Source organism: Mytilus californianus, unplaced genomic scaffold (assembly GCF_021869535.1).
Source record: "Mytilus californianus isolate M0D057914Y unplaced genomic scaffold, xbMytCali1.0.p SCAF_8, whole genome shotgun sequence".
NCBI classification, from domain to species: domain Eukaryota; kingdom Metazoa; phylum Mollusca; class Bivalvia; order Mytilida; family Mytilidae; genus Mytilus; species Mytilus californianus.
In genome coordinates this window covers 14,907,037-14,929,632 of record NW_026262734.1, presented here as the reverse complement: position 1 = coordinate 14,929,632, position 22,596 = coordinate 14,907,037, and the positions used below count along the sequence as shown (strand labels likewise).

Sequence of the window (22,596 nt, the reverse complement as noted above, 5' to 3'; positions counted from 1 at the left end):
GTTGACATGCACTACTTTTTTATTCAAAGGTCAAAACAAAGGGCTGTGTGGCACATATTCAACATTTATATGCCCCGAACTTCTTAGAGTTTAAACTTATACTCAAATTCTGTACTACCCCTACCTTCACTTTGGGTCTTCCTCAGATTTAAATTTTCACCGCTACCACGTGTTTTTATACTGGTAACATTCCCAGGTTATGTCTCTATGAGATGAAACGTAGAGATCATATCTGTGAACCAGTACGTACACAAAACAAAATATCTATGTATATTATATATCTCCCCAAAAGAGGCGTGGCTTGAGAAACAGCTGTATTTACAAAGTGCAACCTATACTAACATTTATTCAAATAGAAAACTCTTGAAAAACACTTTTCTCACAACAATACTTATTTATCAATATTATAGCCTTAAAGAAATCATTGCATATACTTTAACTTTTCTTTTACAGTACATTTTATACCCCCACCCCTGTTTCAATTTTTAAAGAATTTGAAAACAAGACTTTAATTATTGTCAGCTTACCCATTGTGCATGTTTACTGACATAAAATGACTAGAACCTGTTTGCAACTATTCTGATAACAAATTGAAAGCATTTCAGAATTCTATGAATGTAAAGTTTAGAAGTTAATCCTTCCAACATTCAAGATTATATAAAGTATCCAATCCTGCCTCTGTCTCCAGTTCACTTCTTACTGTATGCCTATTTGTCAATAATAGTTCGCAATTTCTGCCTCAAATGGTCAGTTTGGAAATCTTGTCACAACAATATCATCTCTAACCATATATCTAACATAATTTAGCTAATATATGAACTAGAAATGTTTAAACAAAGCCATATTTGCAAAAGTTGTATGTATGAAGTTACCAGTCTGATGTATGAATTCACTAAAGGTTTTATAGAACTGACTGTCAATATCTGTTTTTTGCATAACTTCTAAGCACAATCATTGTTTTCTATACAAAAGACCTTTAAAATAATGAAATCATAGCATTTACAGGTTAAATTATCTGTTTTATGACCCAGGGGGTAGGCATTTTTCTCTGTTTTTTGCCACTGGGGCCTCAAATTTGCAAAATTATTCTGCTGTTTCTGTGAATATGGAATATTAAGTACATATCTAGGATAGAACACACTATTGTTATTTTTATTGAGGTACTTTTGTATTTCTAGCTTGTATTTTTTTTTTTGCCTCTGTCACAAAAAAGATAATTCAGGTGTTACGGCTTACTTTTGGGTTATCAACAGGACAAAAACACCCCAACAACAATAATTATCAAGAATCTATGAGTTTCAATATCCGCGAAGAGTAAATATAAGCACTTCTAAACAATTTAAATTACAAATATGCATATATTATGAATTAATTTTGCATTCATGGCTTTAAGTAAACTATGCATACTGTAAACTGAATTTATGCTGAGTCATCATAATTAAGGCCCAGGATTTTCTCAATTTTCATAAAATATTTATTAAACTTTGTATTTGAGTTAATTTCATTTAAATCTCTGAGATAAACCAGATTTGGTGAAATTCTATGTGTTCTCTTTTTTCACCCAATATAGGTTGCACTTCTGTAAATATAGACAATGCAATTTCCCATAAGAACTCCCTTTACGGCTAAAACTCCGCCACTTTTACTATGAAGTTTCGTAAAAAATTATATCCAAGAACGGAAAGTTGATATGCACAACTTTTTTTATTCAAAGGTCAAAACATAGGGCTGTGCGGCATATTTTCAACATTTATATGCCCCGAACTTCTAAGAGTTTAGACTTATACTAAAATTCTGTACCACCCCTACCTTCACTTTGGGTCTTCCTCAGATTTCAGTTTTTACCGCTACTACGTGTTTTTATACTGGTAACATTCCCAGGTTATGTCTCCATGAGATGAAACAAAGAGATCATATCTGGGAACTAGTACGTAAACAAAACAAAATATCTATGAATATTACATATCTCCCCAAAAGAGGCGTGGCTTGAGAAACAGCTGTATTTACAAAGTGCAACCTATAAGTTACTGTTGTTGATGGACGGAAAAGTAAGTTTTTGTTGCAAGTGTATCATATGTTTTCTAAGTTACTGTTGTTGATGGACGGAAAATTAAGTTTTTGTTGCAAGTGTATCATATGTTTTCCTAGTTACTATTGTGGATGGACGGAAAATTAAGTTTTTGTTGCAAGTGTATCTATCATATGTTTTCTAAGTTACTTTAGTGGATGGACGGAAAAGTAAGTTTTTATTGCAAGTGTATCATATGTTTTCTAAATTACTATTGTGGATAGACGGAAAAGTAATTTTTTTATTGCAAATATATCATATGTTTTCTAAGTTACTATTATTGATGGACGGAAAATTAAGTTTTGATTGCAAGTGTATCATATGTTTTTCTAAGTTACTAGTAAGTTTTGATTGCAAAAGTATCGTATGTTTTCTACGTTACAATTGCTAATGGACGGTAAAGTAAGTTTTGATTGCAAGTGTATCATGATATCATGTGGTATAGAATTTGAAGGAATGTGTCACAGGAAGGACATTTCTCATACATATTTGGAAAATATACGGAATGTTTTGGGAATAATGAAAATTATTGATTGTTCTTATAATGTCAAATAGCGGGTAATAGAAAATCAACCGCAATTTGTATATTACGCTTGTGTAAGCATGCAGTATTTATTATATTACCAAAATATTGACGTCATTTTTATACATCCGGCTGTATTTTTGTAAGTGCAAATTTTTATGGAATTTTTTATTGTTGGAAGTAACATTATTAGCTGACCGCCAGCAATTGTTATAATAGAGAATGGAAATCGGGAATGTGTCAGAGAGACAACAAACCGACCAATGAGCAGAAAACAGCACAAGGCCACCAATGGGTCTTCAACACAGCGAGAAAATCCCGCAATCGAAGGCGGGCTTTAGCTGTCCCATAAACAAATATGTGTATTGGTTCAATGAAAATGGACGTCACACTAAACTCCGAAACATATAAATGAACTAAAATTAAAAAAACATACAAGACTAACAAAGACCAGAGGCTCTTGACTTGGGACAGGCAGCAAGGTTAAACATGTTTTGTGAGATCTCAACCCTCCCCCTATACCTCTAGCCAATGAAGAATAAACAAACACACAGCAATATGCACAGTAAAACTCAGTTTAAAAGAAGTCCGAGTCCGATGTCAGAATAGGTAACAGAAGAAACTAATCAAAATGACAATGATACATAAATTAACAAAGGACTACTAGCAGTAACTGACATGCCAGCTCCAGACCTCCATTAAACTGATTGAAAGATTATGTCTTCATCATATGAAAATCAAGCACAATCCCTCCCGTTAGGGGTTTAATATCATACCATCATAAAATATATGAGGAGAACATAACCCGTATCATGCCAACAACTGGTTTTAGAATAAATGTGTTTATTTCCGATGCAAAGACCCTATGAGTGAATCAATATTAATTCCAAAATATGCCATCTTTAATGACCTGACAACAGTCTCGTAACTATATCCCTTCTGAATAAGTCCGTTTAAAGGTTTGGTTAGCTTTTGAGGTGAATGACGACATTTGTTTGCTTTGTATAGAACATTACCATAAAAGATTGGATGTGAAATACCTGAACGTATAAGATGTCTGCATGTTAATTTATATTTACGGATGATGTCCTTGTACCGATGATAAAATTTAGTAAATGTTTTGACTAGTTTGTGGTTTCGAAAACCCTGGTGTAATAATTTTTCAGTAACATAGAGATTTCTTTCGTTAAAGTTTAGATATATAAACACCATAAGATGGTGAAAAGGGAACGTCACCATCTAAAAATGGATAATTAACAATAGAAAATGAAAATTCATCTCTTTCATCGTAAGTTTTGGTAATAAGCTTCCCGTTAAAGATATAGATATCAAGATCCAGGAAAGGGCAGTGGTCATTGCTAATATTAGCTTTATTTAAAGTCAGTTCAGCAGGATAAATCTCTTGTGTTGACATACTGAAGTCGTCATTATTGAGAGCCAATATATAATCCAAATATCTAAAAGTGTTATTAAATTTTTGTATCAGATGTTGTTTCGATGGGTCTTTGCTGATTTTAGTCATAAATTGTATCTCATAACAATACAGAAACAGGTCCGCAATAAGTGGTGCACCTTTAGTCTCCATTGGAATTTCTATAACTTGAAGATATACGGAATCTCCATAGCGAACAAAATGTTATCTAGTAAAAATTCAAGTACAGTTATCGTTTCAAAGCAGGTCCAATCGACATAGTTTTTGGTTTGTTGTTACTAAAAAATGACCTAAAAGAGTTTGAACATATAAATTCGCATTCTGACTTTTTAAATGCCCATTTGATTAGGTGTGTGATTTTTTTCTTAATGAGACTATGAGGCAGAGTGGTATATAGGGTAGAAAAATCAAAACTTTGAACAAATTCGAAATCACCAATAAAAGCATGCAATTTAACAAGTACTTTCAACGAATTTTTGACACTCCAAAAGTAATTAATATCACTATTTTCAAGGGCCTTATTTGAACAATGTATTACCAGGATTTGATTGTACCAAGTGTACTAGTAAGTAGAATAGACAGTTTAGTAGTGGAACAATGACTTGAAGACGAAATAAATCTATATTTGTAAGGTGTTTTGTGCAGCCTCGGAAGCCAGGACATAGTTGGAACTTTCATTGTATTTGGTTCTGCTTGTAAAGAGGTAGCTAAAAGTTTATGTTTGTTACAGATGTCAATTTCCAAAAATAGAGTCAGTTGGAATATTGGCGAATTCGTGATTTCCTTTTTGCAGAACTTCAATGTAAAATATACGTCAAACAATAATGATATTATTGGCAGCCTTATCAACCGGGACAAAAACAAATTCCTTTGCGATTTATTTTAGCTTATGTTTGATAGGGCTATTATGGTTGTTGTTAGGAGTAAAATGTTCTTTAAAATTTTTAATACGAATATCAACTATGTTCATTACTGAATTAAAAAAAAAGAATCTAAGGACTTTTGTCAGCTTTTTTCTCGTTTTATCAATTCCCTACAGTAAGTACGGAGTGAGTCATGGATGATGTTACGACACTCATCCAATTAATAATTGACGGGGGCGATACTTAGGTCCTTTACTGAGGAATGATTTCGACTCTCGTTCATGGACGATGTTAAAGTCTCCTGTTATAGCATGGGAACACGGGCAATAAATGTATTCGGAATTACTGCAATTTCCTGACGTAGGTGTATTGTCACTGATATTAACATATTTACACACTTCGCTATAATTAAACACATATTTGCGAGTAGATTTTTTGTAGACATAACAAATAAGAGGGAGCTCAGTATTATCAAAATAGCCAGGAATTTGTTCTTTAACGGAATGATCATTAAAAATACCGGCAATATTTACAAAATCAAAACCTTTTGGACACATTTGATTTTAATGAAATGTTTTTTATGATCTTAAGGGCGATCAATTTTGGGAAACCGTTTAGAGTAGCAATATGCAATTATAATTTGGACGATTTCATACTTAGGACTGCAATATGGAATTGTGTTGCAATCCTCTAAAATTTGATGTAATTTATTAACAGGTGAAGAACAGAGCTTGGTTAACAGATAATGTCTGCCGTTGTTTTTTGAAATAGTAATTAGGTCCGAAATATTTGTATTATTGGTACGAAATTTTCTCCGATTGCGATTTATTCTACGCCCATAAGAACGGTTTTTACGAACAGTAGAAACTATATCCAAAATGTTAACAGAATCGGTTCATGATATATTACCAATTCCCATGATATTATCATCAAGACCGAGAGGATAGATTGTCTAAATCCAATTTAATTCAATTATTTTCCGTGATCGTACAAACTTTGAATGAGATTCCCCAGGCTGCTTATTTACTATTTCTAAAAGTTGAACTGTTAAATATTTAATAGGATGATTGTGCTTCTTAAGGTGTTGATAAATGATACTTTTAAATTGATGGGGTCTTTTAAAATGATAAAGGTGTTCTTGCGTGCGTTTAGATAAATAGCGTCCGGTTTCACTTACGTACTGAATACCGCATCCCGGTTTGTTTCATGTGAGTAAATAGATAATACTGTTAGTTTTTCAATTTATATCAGTTTCAAAATTTAAGGAAATGTGCGACCATTAAAAGTGGACCTAACGATATTGTTGGTGGAAAGACGGGGATATGTAAGTCATTTTTGGGCATGACACTTATCGATAGAAGGGTAACCACGATTTTTATTATTAAAAATGTTAGCGATTGTAGTATTTTTCAGATAAGCGATTTTGAAGATTGAGACGTGTAGATACCCGTTGAACGAGTTTGGTTTTTACAGTCTTGCATCTAAGCCCTTCAGAGTGAAAATTTCATATCTTCTCTCAATTATAAATTGGTTACCCAGAGCTGTAAATCTGTTGTCTCATGCTGATAAAGGGACAGATAATATAACTTAACAAACAGATGTTTAAAGCTGAGTTTCTTTTCAGTAGAGATGATAATACACAATATGTCTAGTTTGTGATATTACCACTCTAGGACAGGAACAATGACATTAATTGAAAATTTGTTTATTTTAACATTTTTATAACTAATCATGGAAATAAAATATTACAAAGGATGAAGGAAAGTTTGTAATGTTATATTTCCCTATACATTAAAAAAAATTGAAATTTTAATTTGTCTTCCTATAATTTTTAATTTGTTTTACATGTTTATGTTTGTAAATAACTAAATATTCAGATTTATAAATATTGATAAGTGTTGTGTATTCACTATAAATTCCTTCATGCAACAATTACCACATATTATCAAGAAAACAAAACATTTGGTATTCATCAACAAACAACAAACTTATTGAAGTGACAATTTTATTTGAAAATTTTGTGTTGTTTAAGTGGTGTATCTGATAAGCTGATTTTCAATCCAACATCATTTTGATGTGATTTCTTGGGCTTGGTTGTAGGACTTAGGACTGTTTAGTATTTTTCCATTTCTGAGTTTCATTTTCTTATCCGTATTCCCAATTGAAAGGAGCAAAGACTGGCGTACAGAATATGATAAAAAAAATTCTGACCAAAGATACGAAGGCAAACTTGACCTTAGACAATTTCAACTGTCCTGTTAAGGCCTCTTTTCGGTCTATATGCTTTTGAATGTTTTTTTTTGTATTTGGCAACCGACGCTTTTAGCCTTGAGAGTACATGATGAGGGTTAGTTCAAACATTTGTACTGCGCACGCTTATCGGAATTTCTTTTTATTTGTACAGTTGCTTTTAAACTATCAGTTTGTGAATGTACCATCTGCACAGTATCAAGTGCTCTTGCGTGTCCAAATACTACTAAATCGATCAAACTATAATTTTGGAATCAAATTCAGGAAATGCTTTTTGTAAGTAGGAATTTTATAATTATGTTTATTTGTATACTTTTAGGTAGCTTATTTCGGAAAAGCGTCAGAAGCATTAAATTACTTTGAGAGAATTGGAATGCCATGTGCAATACATTTCAACCCAGCTGATTTTCTGCGTGAGTACAAAATTTGAATTTGCATTTAACATCTTAAGTATAAAAAACATACCACCTTCATAAAACGGTTATTTTATATCCTAACTTTTGTTAATAAGTGCAATAAAGACCCCTGTATTCAGGAAACTGTTTTATTTTTACCATAGATTTCCTGTTCAATAATATCATATATGTTACGTTCTACTTAAAATATAGAATTAACAGAAACGATATTTCAGAGACAGACTCAATTAGTTCTCTATGTGGTTTTGTTTTGGTTTATGCTCGAGATGAAATAAACAAGCTCAAAACAAGTAGTAAATATCTAAGATGCGTAATTAAATCAATATAAATATGCTTGATATATCATCTTCAGAAAATGATTGTAACAAGTCAGGAATATGACAGTTGTTTTCCATTCGTTCAGTTGGTTGATAAAGTCTTACGTTTGATGTTTTCGGTTTTTATGGACTTCCCCTTTTTGAATTTAATCTTGAGTTCGGTATCTCTGTTAATACTTTTGTTTGCCTTTAAATGTTGACTGTTTTTTTTTTTAAAAAATAACCATTAAAGACAAATGTACGTTTCATTTTAGTTGCTTTATTGAGTACAGATGATGAGACGAGCAAGAAAATACACGAAGAAGCTGATAGACATAAGTAAATTATTATTTTGTTAAGATAACGAGGGTTGTAAATTTGGGAATGTGCAACAACAGAGAACGTAAAAAAAGTATGATTTTACTAAGAAATGGAAAATATTTTGTAATTTTAGGCTTCAAAAAGAGAGGCGAAAGATATTAAAGGAATAATTAAAATCTTAAGTCGAAAACAAACTGACAATGCCATGGCAAAAAGCAAAAAAAAAACTATCAAAAGACAAACATTATTGAATTTATACAAAACACAACATAAAAAACTAAAAACTGAGCAATACGAACCTCACCAAAATGAACTTTATTTCAAAACTAGGAGAAATCAGTAGATCAATATTTTCTATGAACTTGTGTGGTCATTATTGTCATGAGATAAGTTACAATATACCATAGAGCAGATCTACGCCTTCTCCAAAGTACGACCACGAAAAATATGGATTTGTGTTAAATCTTTTGGTTACGTTTGTTGTTATTGTTCTTAGTAAAATTCCTGCCGAATTTCATACTTTTGTTAAGTTACATTAATATTGTTACCTCTATTGGAATACAAACCGTTAACGTGCTTTCGTTTTAGAAAACAACATATAAATTGTTTGCTTTTATTTGTCGAAGATCAATGATTTCAATCTGGTTTTGATTGATCTGTTAAAACTAAGCAGACATCTTTGTATTTGTATGCATAACATAAGTATTTAGCCTCTATATGTACCTGTTTTATACTTTGTTTGAGAAACAAATAGATTCGTCAAAAAATTAGAAAATGGCAACGTTCTGATCCAAAAAAGGATGAATTTGATTGAATTTGGCTTTAAAAGAAAATAATAATATATAATGATGAAAAATATAGTAACAATTTCGACATGAAAAAAATATAAAAGCAAATATTTCGCAGAAATTAAGTATACTTACAATTTAAGAAATTAACATATAGGGCAACCTTAAACGTTTTAGAATATACACTGCGACTCATGTTTTAGAAAGTTTGAGAATGTATGTGAACAGAACCCTCTATCAAACGGTCAGCATAGTCACGTCAATCACAGCTATACAAATAATTCTGATGCTGATATTTCAAAAGCTGGATTAAGAACAGGCGGTAAGTTTAAGTTAAAAACAAGACTAATTTTGACATCCGAGGAACTTGAGGGGACTTCTAGTGTAGATATACACTGAAAAGTTGTATGGGATTCTATATACATGCTAAATATACATGTAGCAATATCTATCAATTGAATTTTCTTGTCATATAGTGATTTTCCTATATATGAGGCTAATTTTTAATTCAGCTCAATAGTTAAGAAAACTTCAGTTATATTCATGATGCAAAATTAAGTGATCGAAAAACCTTCTCTTACAGGTTCAGCTGAATCATTTGATGACGTTTGTGTAGTTGGAATCGATAAAGAGGAGACGTCAGTGCATTCCCATCATGCCTGGCCAACATCGTTTTGGACTCAGTATCGTATGTTAACATGGAGACAATTTAGACAATCGAAGGGTCGAATCCTGCACAAATATGAAATTATCCAGTCTATACTATTAGCATTGCTTGGTGGCATACTTTACTTCCAGACAGACTATTCTTACAGAACATTACGTGATAAAATGGGAACAGTAAGTTCTTGTTCTTTTTTCCGAGGCTAATTCTCGTTGACGTATTTTGAATTTATATATGATAGAAAGGGGGTTTTCTCTTTAAATGAACACTTAAATGTACATGTAAGTTATTGGTTCCCTTCAAAATAATAATTACTTGCAACAAAAGTTAATGATGTTTTATCAAAAATAAAGTCAAGACTACAATTGATCAAACAATAGAATTATAATTGAAAAAATCTTAAACTAAAACAAACGAGATATGGTATGATTTTCATTGGAGCAAATATCCACCAGGGACCAAATGACGTAGAGTAAAGCAGCTATAGGTCACGGTACGGCCATCAACAATGAGCAAAACCCATACTGTATTGTAGATATAAAGGGTCCCGACATGACAAAATGTAAAACAATTCAAACGAAAAAACCAAAAACTTAAGTAATGACAAAACAAATAATCGAAAAACAAATATTATAAATAGCAACCAACTATTACACTGATACAAATAGCAACCAATTATTACACTATTACGCTGATACAGATAGCAACCAACTATTACACTGATACAAACTGCAACCAACTATTACACTGATATAAATAGCAACCAACTATTACACTGATACAAACAGCAACCAACTATTACACTGATACAGACTAATGATGCAGGGTTAAATATTTGCCGTTAATTGCGTCCATTAGAACCAATGCTTGATTTTTCTATACATAATGGTATAGTAACATAATATTTGTTTTGTTGTATAGATTTTCTTTAGTGTTGCTCATTGGGGATTCAATTGTATGCTTGGCACAGTAACAGGATGTAAGTATATCAGCTTCTCTTATGGTTGTGGCCAGTTCTTGCATGAAGAGATATTTCTCGTATCACACCGAACGCAGTGTAACAAAACTTTTTATTGGTTTATTCACCATCATTAGACAATATAACGACATTTCCATTGGCTAAGGTCATCGATGACTTTCAAAGGTTAAGACGATGTACATCTCGTCCATGGCTACGGAAATATGCGATTTTTTAAATAATATACAAAACACTCACACTTTTCACATAAACATTTTCTTTTTGTCAAATTTTATTACATTCTGAACCGTACACAAAGTTTTAAAATGTCTGATGTTAAAGTTTGACACAGGAACTGGACATATGACATCATACTGGTATCATACTGGTATATGTAGATCAGTGCTTAGCGGAGTTTTTTATTTAACACAATGAGAGTGTTCATCATAAGAGAAATAGGTTTAATAACGCGTGATAATTTGATATTGCTTGATATCAAAACTCATTATGTAATTTAGATATTAATAATAAACTCGCTCATTCATTATTATATTGAAATTAAATAACTCGATTTGATATCAAGCAATATCCAATTCTCACTCCTTATGAAACCTATAATTATAACATTGAAGACGAATATCACCATATTATCATAGGTATCAAACAGAATATCAGACAATCATAAAGCATCTCATCATATACAGTATCATCATTTAAAAAACACAAGTAATAAAACTACCAGCACAACTGAAAAAAATATAAAAAGCAGAAAAAGAATGAGAGCTGGCAGAAATGTGCTGGTTTTTATCCGTTAGGCCTGGACTTTATGACAATTACGTTCTGAACGCACTAGGGACGAGACGAAGAGGTAGTCAGAAATAGACTGTCTGTGAATTAGGTGCTCGAGTTAGGAACTAGTTAGAACGGATTTCGACGTATAATGAACGAAGTAGAACTAGTTACAAACCGGGTTAAAATTTAAGAACTAACTAGGGTCGCATTAAAGACATTGTCCTATTAAAACTATACGTTCAAGCCAGTTCACAACCCGTTTTACGTATTTCTAAGGACGAGTTTGGATGTTTTGGGAACTAGGTTGGTGTGAATGAAGCTTTAGTATTATTTAAACATGAACAAGTTCTTAATACAAAAGTAGTCTATAAAATGTTTATGCACAACGTTAAAGTATAACAGGTTTTGAGTATGCATTGTTGAATCATCATGCTTATAAAATAAAACATAGGCATACATTTCAACAGGTCACTAGATTTTTGACACAAATTGTCAAATGATATGTTATTTTTGTCTTGCATATTGTCACCTTATAATTGTGCCAGAGATTTACTCATCTTACCAAAATTAATTTAACATACAATACAGTATTGTATTTTTTATCACAACATAACTTTCTAGACACGTGGTGATCAGAGCGTGACATATTGTATATACACTTGTGTATTGGCGATTAACCTAAATGGTTCGGTTGGTTTATCACAACATAACTTTGTAGACACGTGGTGATTCAGAGCGTGACATATTATATATACACTTGTGTATTGCTTATCACAACATAACTTTCTAGACACGTGGTGATTCAGAGCATGACATCTTGTGTATACACTTGTGTATTTGAGATTAACCTAAATGTTTCGGTTTATCACAACATAACTTTCTAGACACGTGATGATTCAGAGCATGGCATGTTTTATATGCACTTGTGTATTGTTTATCACAACATAACTTTGTAGACACGTGGTGATTCAGAGCGTGACATATTGTATATACACTTGTGTATTGGTGATTAACCTAAATGTTTCGGTTTATCACAACATAACTTTCTAGACACGTGATGATTCAGAGCATGGCATCTTGTATATACACTTGTGTATTGGTGATTAACCTAAATGTTTCGGTTTATCACAACATAACTTTCTAGACACATGGTGATTCAGAGCATGGCATCTTGTATATACACTTGTGTATTGGTGATTAACCTAAATGTTTCGGTTATTCTTTTTATGTTTTTTGGTTTGCGTATGTATGACGCCATACTTTGGGTTGATGCCTCATTGCCATATAATTAAGATTGTTGTCTCGCTTCGCTTTATTTGTCAAAGTTAAGCATAAATATTAAACAAATAATTCTACAGACCTGAAAAAGCATATATTTATACCTTTGATTTAAGACACACAATTAAGATTCAATGGTTGACAGGGTTGGGTAATGACAGGTCAGGTTTTAATTAGATTGTTTTATTTATTTTTTTAATTATTTATATCTTATTGATATCTGTATATCTGTATATTTGTCAGATGTTTGGATTAAACCAATTGAAGGCTAAAAAAAGTTAAAATATACTTATATCAAGTTGTCGAATTGTTAATTATTAAATAAAATATTTTGACATAATATTTTACATTGTTAAAGCATTACTTCGTAATATCAGTGATTTACAAGCTGCATCATTAATTTAAATGCTAGCACCTGCTATTTTATATTCCACAGTCCATACAATATCTAATTATTATTGCGATCTATCTTTGCGAAATATCAGTTATTTGTACGATAGAACGAATCCTCTAAAAACCTAAAATTATTTTAACTGAATTTTGTTGTAAAAATTTAGGAAATTTGTAGTTAGTTGGGAGATGTCATGACTTTCTTATAAAAATAACATGTTCTGAAGATTTACACTACCGATACATTTTGATACCAATAACGATATGTTAGTTTGTAGTATTGAATACCATATGCTGTCTTCTACTAAATAAAACTGAAATAGACTTGGATATTTGGCTGTGTTTACGCTCTACATACTAAATACTACTCTGTGGAAATCATCAACTCAAATCACGTTACTTCTAATAAGTAATATGATCATGTTGAATATTTCATTTTAGTTCCATCAGAAAGAGGTGTGATAAAAAAGGAAAGAGAAGCAGGAGCCTACAGATTATCAGCTTACTATGCTGCTAAAATTACAAGTGATCTTCCATTGATCCTGATTGCACCAATACTATTTTATAGTATCATTTACTGGATGTCTGCAGTTGGAGACGGAATCTTATTTTCCATTTTTATTGGTGTGAATTTGCTTTTCTGCACAGTGGCACAGGTACAAGCATGAAAGTTTGTTTACTGCTATTGACTTTGATTTATTTAAAAATTTTGCATTAATTTTCGTGTTTCAATGTTAAGGTTTATGTGAATGAGTCAGTTTTGCTCAATTTTTATAAAAAAATGAACTATATTTGATGTTTATAATTCTACCTATAGATGTTATGATCAACATTAAGTCTTCGAGGTTAAATAAATTTTTCAGTTATAAACTGTAAGTTTATACTGTTTATAAAATGATTAAAAGGAGTGTGTTTGTCTTTCACAGGATTTACTTGACGTCTACTTCATTTTCATAGTTAACTGCTCCGCTGTAAAATATAATAACAAACAGAATCTACGTTAATATAAGTTATACGTGAACCACTAGTATATGTTTTGTAAAGATCTAGTACAATGTATCATCGTATTTATTATATCGTGCCTTTTCGACTTTGAGGGTTAATCTGACCGTGACCTTTTTATGGATTATAGATAAAATATGTTTGCGATACATTTAGTAACACCTTTAAATAAAAACAAACAATAAGGAAATGTGGTATGATTGCCAATGAGACAACTATCCACCAAAGTTCAAATGAAATGGATGTGACCTTTGTCTGAAAGACTATTCACATAAATTTCAGTCAGTAGAGAAGGCGAGACATTTTAACATTTGTACACTTGTGATTTGATATTTCATTTTCACAAGGTAGTCTGCATAAAAAAAGTTATTACAATCGGAACTTTTCATTCATTTCTGTTTATTTACCAAATTCTGTCGAAATTCCGCTTTAACTCTATCTTTATGCGTTTATAATTTGGTCTTCTGATTATGCATAGGTAAAAATATTGTACGAACCTCATGTATATGGAACAGATAAACTGTCAATAGGTACGGATTGAAACTCTTTATTAAAATGGTTCAGTGTGAAAATAATTCAGGGGAAAGTGCCCCAATATTTTTATAGTTTTGGTACCATTTAGAAGGGCATGTGTGATAAAGTAGCGCATCCACCATTGAATCCTGTCAGTGGATTTTCTATTACTGTGTTAATGTTTTTAATTGCTGTTCAACATTACTTTTCAGAGTATTGGTCATATAATTGGAACAGCAATGCCAGACATGAAACTAAGTCTCACAACAGTTACTACTTACATGTTGTTTTCTCTCCTGTTTTGTAAGTTTTTATTATAGGATTAAACACATTTTTTCTAGGGGTTATTGATGTGTAAACTTGGGTGATTACCTCGCAAACTTGATAAAAATCCTTTGGACTTTTATGTAATTTTGAGAGTAAGCAACCCAGTTAACACATCAATAACCTCAAGAACAAAATGTGTTTATTCCTTATAGTTCTTAATCCAAAAATTCACAGTTTATAATTTACAATTTTTTGTTTAATGTCTTCTTATCATCAAATGCACAATTGACATGTCGTAACTAAGGAGTTAGCCGCCATACACATAGACATAACATGTTTGGTGTATGAGATGTCTTTTTATAGAGTACCTTGATATTTTCATTTGTGATAAACACTGTCATTGACATCATAATTATGCCAGTTGCCAGGAGTTGTTACATTTCAGTGTTCATCATTAGACCTCAGATACTTTATCTTTGTTTAACTATTACATAATTATATAACATTCATTTAGGAATAATTTAATTTTCGATGTAACACGTCTTCTGATTGGCTGAAAGTTTTTATTTACTGGTTCAAAACCCCTCCTTTTATGTAAATTATTTTACCACATGCTTCTTTTTATTTAGTTCTTTTAAAGGTAATTATGTGAGGTATTACAGGTCTAACACATTGCAAAAAAAATGTAATTTTTTAAACGAAAATCACGTGACCATGATTATAAAATCGACGCCATTATGAGATTAGCTGTCCAGCTGATATTGACTTTCTGAAATCAATAAATGTTCGATTAATACAATAAAATCGACAATAAAAAATACCTACCTCAAAAACTTCAATTTAATGAGATATTATACGAATTTGAAGCGAACAAGTAACACATTAATCTTCAGCTTGAGAATTGTCATTCTTATGACGTCATGTTTTGCCATGACGTTAATGCGCCAAGATCATTCATGAAATTTCGAAAATTTTATTTTATCTAAATTTTATATATTTTCCAAGATTTAATGCATTATTTCTTTCTGATATGTATTAGAATAGAAATAACAGTTACTGTTATGTATTTGTTTTCCAATCTCAATTTGCTTGGAATCCCTGGATCTCTTGCATGTGTATCGCGCTTGAATAGAACACAATGTTAAGAAAGTAGTGCAGCATGGTGTTTCGAATTGTAAACCAAGGGACAAATTCTAACGGACCTATCCGATTCAAGTATTTGTAGATATGTAAAACATATTAGAATTATATCAATGTAACTCTATTAAGATGACTAAAAAAACTCATGCATTGTTGGGAATATCATTTTTTGGTGATGAATCAAGGAATCCAGCAAAAGGGTTGTCCTTTGAACTTAAAACTTAATCTCTTTCAGACTTGCATTTTAATCACTCTTATTCAAAGCATTTTCATTCTTACATGGAGTGTGACTTACTCATGACTTGTAATCTAAAACATAATTGTTGACTTAGCACTCAGAAACTGCTATGAAGTACTTTTAATATGCATAGTTATTTATTTTGTTAAAATAGAAGAAGGAAAATATGAAATCGAATCTTTCTCGTTCTTATTTATTCACAAGTTCATGATTATAAACGAATTAAATCCATTGGTTTAACGTCACAGTACCCAAATTGCACCGAGTACCCAAATTGCACCTATTTAGCAAAGAAGCAGCGGAAATCTAACAAGTTTGTTTTAGAGACTAAACAATTTGTAATTTTATGATTTGAAATTATGCACGTCTTTCAACATAGCTAATTATATGTAGATATGCACAAAACTTTCAAAGTATATAACAACAGATGAAGTATTCACTGGAAAAAGTAAAATCTATGGAAACGTCCACAAAAAGTCATCTTTTTTAAAATGAGCAAATAAAATATGTTACCAGCATCAATTTCTTAAAACATGAATAGTAAGCATGGACTAATGTCAAATTGTTCTAATATTTGAAGAAATAAAACAAATCATCTGTTATACGATTTTTAAGGATGTGAATTTAAGCATGGATGCAATATCTGGGTACTCCTCATTACAGAATCATGGATCGTTTGGGGGTCGGTTCAAACCAATTTTTCTATGATTCAATATTGATTCAAAATTAAATTGGTGGAATTATATAGTAAATAAGGAAACATCTACAAAATAACCACAGAATGGAAACTTAAATTTTGTCTAGATCATAAATTAACGTAGGGGAAAAACTATCAAAATAGGTGCAATTTGGGTTCCCTCACGTTAGGCTTTTTTATAATTTGAGTCCATTCAGTAGAACTTGCATGTAATCAATGAGACAAAATTTATTGTTAAATCTAGTTTAATCATACAATGATTGCAAACCAATTTCCTTTTATTTCAAATTATGAAGAATTTACATTAAAAATACTTTGATTATTATCTCTTTTAAATGTATATCCTATAGGAAAAAGGTAGAATCAGATATCAGTATTGAAAAGGAATTCCTGTTTGTGATCATTTTAACCCTGTCTAGGTCAAGTATTCAAGCATATTTTGGCTACCCCTTGTCTTTATGTAGTAGAAATTTATATCTTAAAAAGATTGTTTATTTAATTTGGTTAAAACAGCAAAAATATTTACCAAAATATAAATATTAAAGTTACTCTTGGAATAATATATTATGGCACAGAGTAACATTTACTGTAATATTTAAAGCCCTATTTCAGTTCTGAAATGGTTGTACAAATGATAAAATGTGTTTACCTAATTGTTTTACATATGTCTTTAAAATCAAAATATATTTAGTAAAAAGATAATAAATTATTTTAATAACATCCATTTGTAAATAACAGCATATGGTGCTTGATAGTACCTATAAGTTTGTTCATGAAAAGTGTCAACAAAGGGACGTAACTCGTAAATTACTATCGGCACCGCTTCGTCAGAAATATCGACACATCGAAGTGGCACATTTGCGTATTACAGCGTATTAAGTGGCACAAATTTGACACGGGCTAGTTTATAAAAAGCCTCATCACATATTTTAAATTCAGCATAGTATCCCCAGGAGTAAAGAAAGAAATTTCAAATGATGTGTTGAAAAAACTTGACGCGACGAGTGACGACCTTTGGTTTGAAGGCTTCGTATTCTAATTCAGTACGCTTAATCAAAACAATTTTTATGTGAGAACTTCTAAAAAGTATACACAATTGGCATTTGTAACGTACAGCATGCTTTGGTTTCATTTGATATGACTTTTTGGAGGTAACAGAGTCGTTTCAGTTGAAGAAAAAATGACCCAAAAAATGCCGAAATATGGTAGTCACATTACTTCCATTGTTGCGTTAAGAAATGGGGTCAAACCGGGGTCAGCTTTCCGACTGTAACGTGTCAATAAAATATTAAAGACAAAAAAATAAACAAGAGTATCTTTTTTTTAAGATACATAGTAAGTAATATAAGAATTGTCGTTAGAAGCAACGATTATCGGTAATGGAATTTCTGCCATTTTTGTACTGTAGAAAAACAAAAATATGTAGCATGAAATTAATATTTATTTGTAACAATTACAATAGACTTAACTGAAAACAACAAATGTTTTTTATACCAAAGGATAAAAACGTTTTGATATAAAAACTTAATTTCTCAAGATGTGCCTAATAAGTTTTTTAATGCTTGACCAACGGCTTTCTCAAGCATCGTGATTACCCTATTTACTTCCGATACAGATACATTCAGAAAACGGCCTCTTACAGTGCTTCCACCAATACATGCTTTTGAATTAAATTTAAAATTACACGTTTGAATAGCAAAACTGTAAAATTATGATTTTTTTTTTGTACCTCTGTTTCTATTTACGTTTATATATGTTTCAGTCAGACTTAAGTCTTTCTGATGCTAAAATGTTTTTGGGGTGAAATGGGCGAAACTTAAACAGTCAAAGACTAAGATTGTACACTTACTTATGTTTACTTTTATACATATTTCAGCCGGATATTTTAATACTCATCTGCCTGATTGGGTGAATTGGGCGAAATATTTGTCAATTGTCCATTACGCATTTGGTTGTCTCAATATACTGAGTACAGAAGGAATGCATGTTTTATGGTAAGATGATGTATTGTTAATCATTGTGATCCATCGGCCTCAATATACTGAGTACAGCGGGAATGCATGTTTTATGGTAAGAGCATGTACTGTTATTCATTGTGATCAATCTGTGTCAATATACTGATTACAGAAGGAATGTCTGTTTTATGGTAAGAGCATGTAGAGTTATTCAGGGAATGCATGTTTTATGGTAAGAGTATGTACAGTTATTCATTGTGACCAATCTGTCTAAATATACTGAGAACAGAGGAAAAGCCTGTTTTTTGGTAAGAGCATGTACTGTTATTCAGGGAATGCATGGTTTATGATAAGAGCATGTACTGTTATCCATTGTGATCAATCTGTCTCAATATATTGAGTACAGAGGGAATGCCTGTTGTATGGTAAGAACATGTATTGCTATTCATTGTGATCAATCTGTCTCAATATACTGAGTATAGAAGGAATGCCTGTTGTATGGTAAGAGCATTTACTGTTATTCATTGTGATCAATCTATCTCAATATACTGAGTACAGAAGGAATGCCTGTTGTATGGTAAGATCATCTATTGTTATTTAGAGAATGCCTGTTTTAGGGTAAGAGCATGGACTGTTATTCAAGGTATGCCTGTTTTATGGTAAGAGCATGTACTGTTATTCATTGTGATCAATCTATCTCAATATACTGAGTACAGATGGAATGCCTGTTTTATAGTAAGACCATCTACTGTTATTCAGAGAATGCCTGTTTTAGGGTAAGAGCATCTACTGTTAATCAGAGAATGCCTGTGTAAGAGCATGTACTGTTATTCAAGGTATGCCTGTTTTATGGTTAGAGCATGTACAGTTATTCATTGTGATCAAGCTGCTTATTATTTTTGTCGAGCCTTCGACTTTAGTCGAAAATACGAGACACAGCGATCCTACATTCCGTCGGCGTCGTCGTCGTCGTCGGCGGCGGCGTCCACAAATATTCACTCTGTGGTTAAAGTTTTTGAAATTTTAACAACTTACTTAAACTATCCTGGATTTGTACCAAACTTGGTGGACAAAAGCTTGTTTATGATCACAAGATAGTATCCAGAAGTAAATTTGTTAAAAAAAAATTTCATTTTTTTCGTATTTTACTTAAAAATGGACTTAGTTTTTCTGCCATTTAACATTACATTCACTCTGTGGTTAAAGTTTTTAAAATTTTAATAACTTTCTTAAAACTATCCAGGAATTTTACCAAACTTGGACAGAAGCTTGTTTATGATCAAAGCTAGTAAATGTATCTAGAAGGAAATTTTGTAAAAAATTATTTCCTGTTTTTCCGTATATTACTTATAAATGGACTTAGTTTTTCTTCCAGTTAACATATTACATACAGTCTGCAGTTTAAGTTTTTAAAACATTTATTAGATTCATAAACCATCCTGGATTTTTACCAAACTTGGACAGAAGCTTCTTACAATCAAAAGATAGTATCTAGAGGAAAAGTTTTAATAATTTTTCCCCATTTTTGTTGACATAGCGATCCTACATTCCGTCGTCGTCTGAATTAAGGGATAAATCATCAAACAATGTAAAAATTATCTTCTTTATCATTTGTTCATTCAATCAATTTATGTTTCAACTCTTTTATAAATCTATAGATTTGATTCCATACTGTATTCATTTTTACAAGCATAACTTTTTTCATACATTTCAAACGTTTTATTTCATTAACTGTAAATCTATTATGTGCATTCCCCTATCACACTGAAAACATAGATAACAGCAAAAGTAGGCGAGACTGGGTTCCGCGGAACTCGTACAATTTTTTTTTTATATTTCAGGTGTAATACAACTTCAGCTGAACTTAACCCATCATGCATTGGAAACACAACATTCATTACTATAACTGACGTTCTAAAAGATTCCGGGATTGACTGTCCTTATTTTTGTTATATAGCCAGTCTAGGAATCTTATTTATAGTTTTACGTGTGTTAGGTTATTATGTTATGAAATGGAAACGGTAGACGACATTTAGGCGACAAGTAGTGATAGTGGGTTTTTTTTTATATTTGGACATGTAAATAAAGAAATAATATTATTACGAAAATATTTTTGAAAATCAAAGGAGCAGGTACAATAAATAATTTTGAAATATACAATTCTTCTTGTAATAACACAAGTTTGTGCTTGTCGTATCGATTACTTGTTATTGACTATAGTTGGAAATAAATAACGGGTTGAATGGTTGATGAGATATAGATGGATATAAGTAACGGTTGTATTGTAACTGAGATATAGATGGAAATAAGTAACGGGTCGTATGGTTGCTGAGATATATTTTGGAAATAAGTAACTGTTTAAATGGTTACTGAGATATAGTTTGAAATAAATAACGGGTTGAATGGTTACTGAGATTAAGTTGGCAGTAAATAACGGATTGAATAGCTGCTCAGATATAGTCGAAGGTAAATAACGGGTTGAATGGTTGCTTAGCTATAGTTGGCAGTAAATAATAAACAATAGTCAAGTACAACAGCACACCGATGATGACCGAAATAACGAGGTTTCAGATCTGTATCTTGGAGAACGGATAGTTAAAGCAAAACATATAAACACAGAAATGCATTATTACAGAAAATGGATAGGCTTTGGTCACAGAAGTAATTCATGGGAACCGGAAGAAAATATTCCTCCACAATTAAGGCATGATTTTGAAATTTGCATGGATCAAACTAAACATGTAAAAGCACGTAAAACAAACAAATACAAAAAGTCCCCCCTCCCCCCCCCCCCCCCCCCCATCACCCCATACTTCTTCTATAACATTACACATTATAGTTTTACATAAGCTTTCAAGTTAAAAAGCAGTTTAACGTTTTTTTCACACACAATTTCATAGAAATTAACAGAATTGAATAATCCAGACACAAAACGAGTCATTTTTAAAAATAGTAATGTTAGTATAAAACATTCAAATTTATATTGGGTTGTCATAGTATATTTGTCGTAAGTTTGGAACTAGTATTTTTACACAAGTTAACGGCATCATCAGATAAACATCAGTGACAATTCAAACATTAAGTAACAGCAATAACAAAATTGATGTTACTTTCACGTTCTAACAATGGTATAATGGGTACAGTTGTAATAAACATTTGGCATATTCGTTCGACCCTTTCGATCATGACTTGGACTTGTCACCCAATTCGTGTTCAAAGGAGTTTCAATATAGGAGTGAAGATCCTATGCTGAAACTATCAAACCTTGAAAAATCATTCAACTGTTTTTGGGTTTTTTTCAGGAAACTATTGTTAAACAGTTATCATATATGAAATTAGATATAACGTAAACCAAAATATCTGGATTTCAAACATCATCAGAACTACATATAGATAAAAGGAGATGTTGGGTATACTTCAAATGGACAACAAATTTCGGCTTTCACCAATGGGCAGATGTCTGAACAATATGTCAAATCCTGTATCGCTCTGAATCTAAAAAATAGTTTTACATAGAGAATAATACATGGCAAAATCCGTATCATATGCCGTATCATCCCGAGATATCAATATCAGCCCTAGAGCCTTTAGGCCCGAGGGATAATATTGGTCGAGGGTGATACGGCATGTGATACGGATTTTGCCATGTTTTATGCGCTTTATCATATATTTAAACAGGAGAGTATATATGAACTGCTTTCTGATCCCTAGCACATGGGTTACCTTCTGATTTACTTTTGTTTTG

The 22,596-nt window shown here is 31.7% G+C and overlaps 1 protein-coding gene across 1 annotated transcript in view; it reads left to right on the top strand.

Annotated features, from left to right (window-relative positions):
• LOC127712505 (uncharacterized) overlaps nucleotides 1-21,098 on the top strand; it is a 151,818-nt gene extending 130,720 nt beyond the window's left edge. Inside the window, exons 7-15 of the mRNA XM_052218981.1 lie at nucleotides 7,456-7,549; nucleotides 8,124-8,187; nucleotides 9,161-9,279; nucleotides 9,541-9,797; nucleotides 10,543-10,600; nucleotides 13,481-13,695; nucleotides 14,767-14,857; nucleotides 18,773-18,890; nucleotides 20,693-21,098. Of these exons, the coding sequence (XP_052074941.1) occupies nucleotides 7,456-7,549; nucleotides 8,124-8,187; nucleotides 9,161-9,279; nucleotides 9,541-9,797; nucleotides 10,543-10,600; nucleotides 13,481-13,695; nucleotides 14,767-14,857; nucleotides 18,773-18,890; nucleotides 20,693-20,876 (1,200 nt within the window). The 3' untranslated portion in view covers nucleotides 20,877-21,098. The remainder of the gene's footprint in view (nucleotides 1-7,455; nucleotides 7,550-8,123; nucleotides 8,188-9,160; nucleotides 9,280-9,540; nucleotides 9,798-10,542; nucleotides 10,601-13,480; nucleotides 13,696-14,766; nucleotides 14,858-18,772; nucleotides 18,891-20,692) is intronic.
• The last annotated feature ends 1,498 nt before the right edge of the window (nucleotides 21,099-22,596 follow it).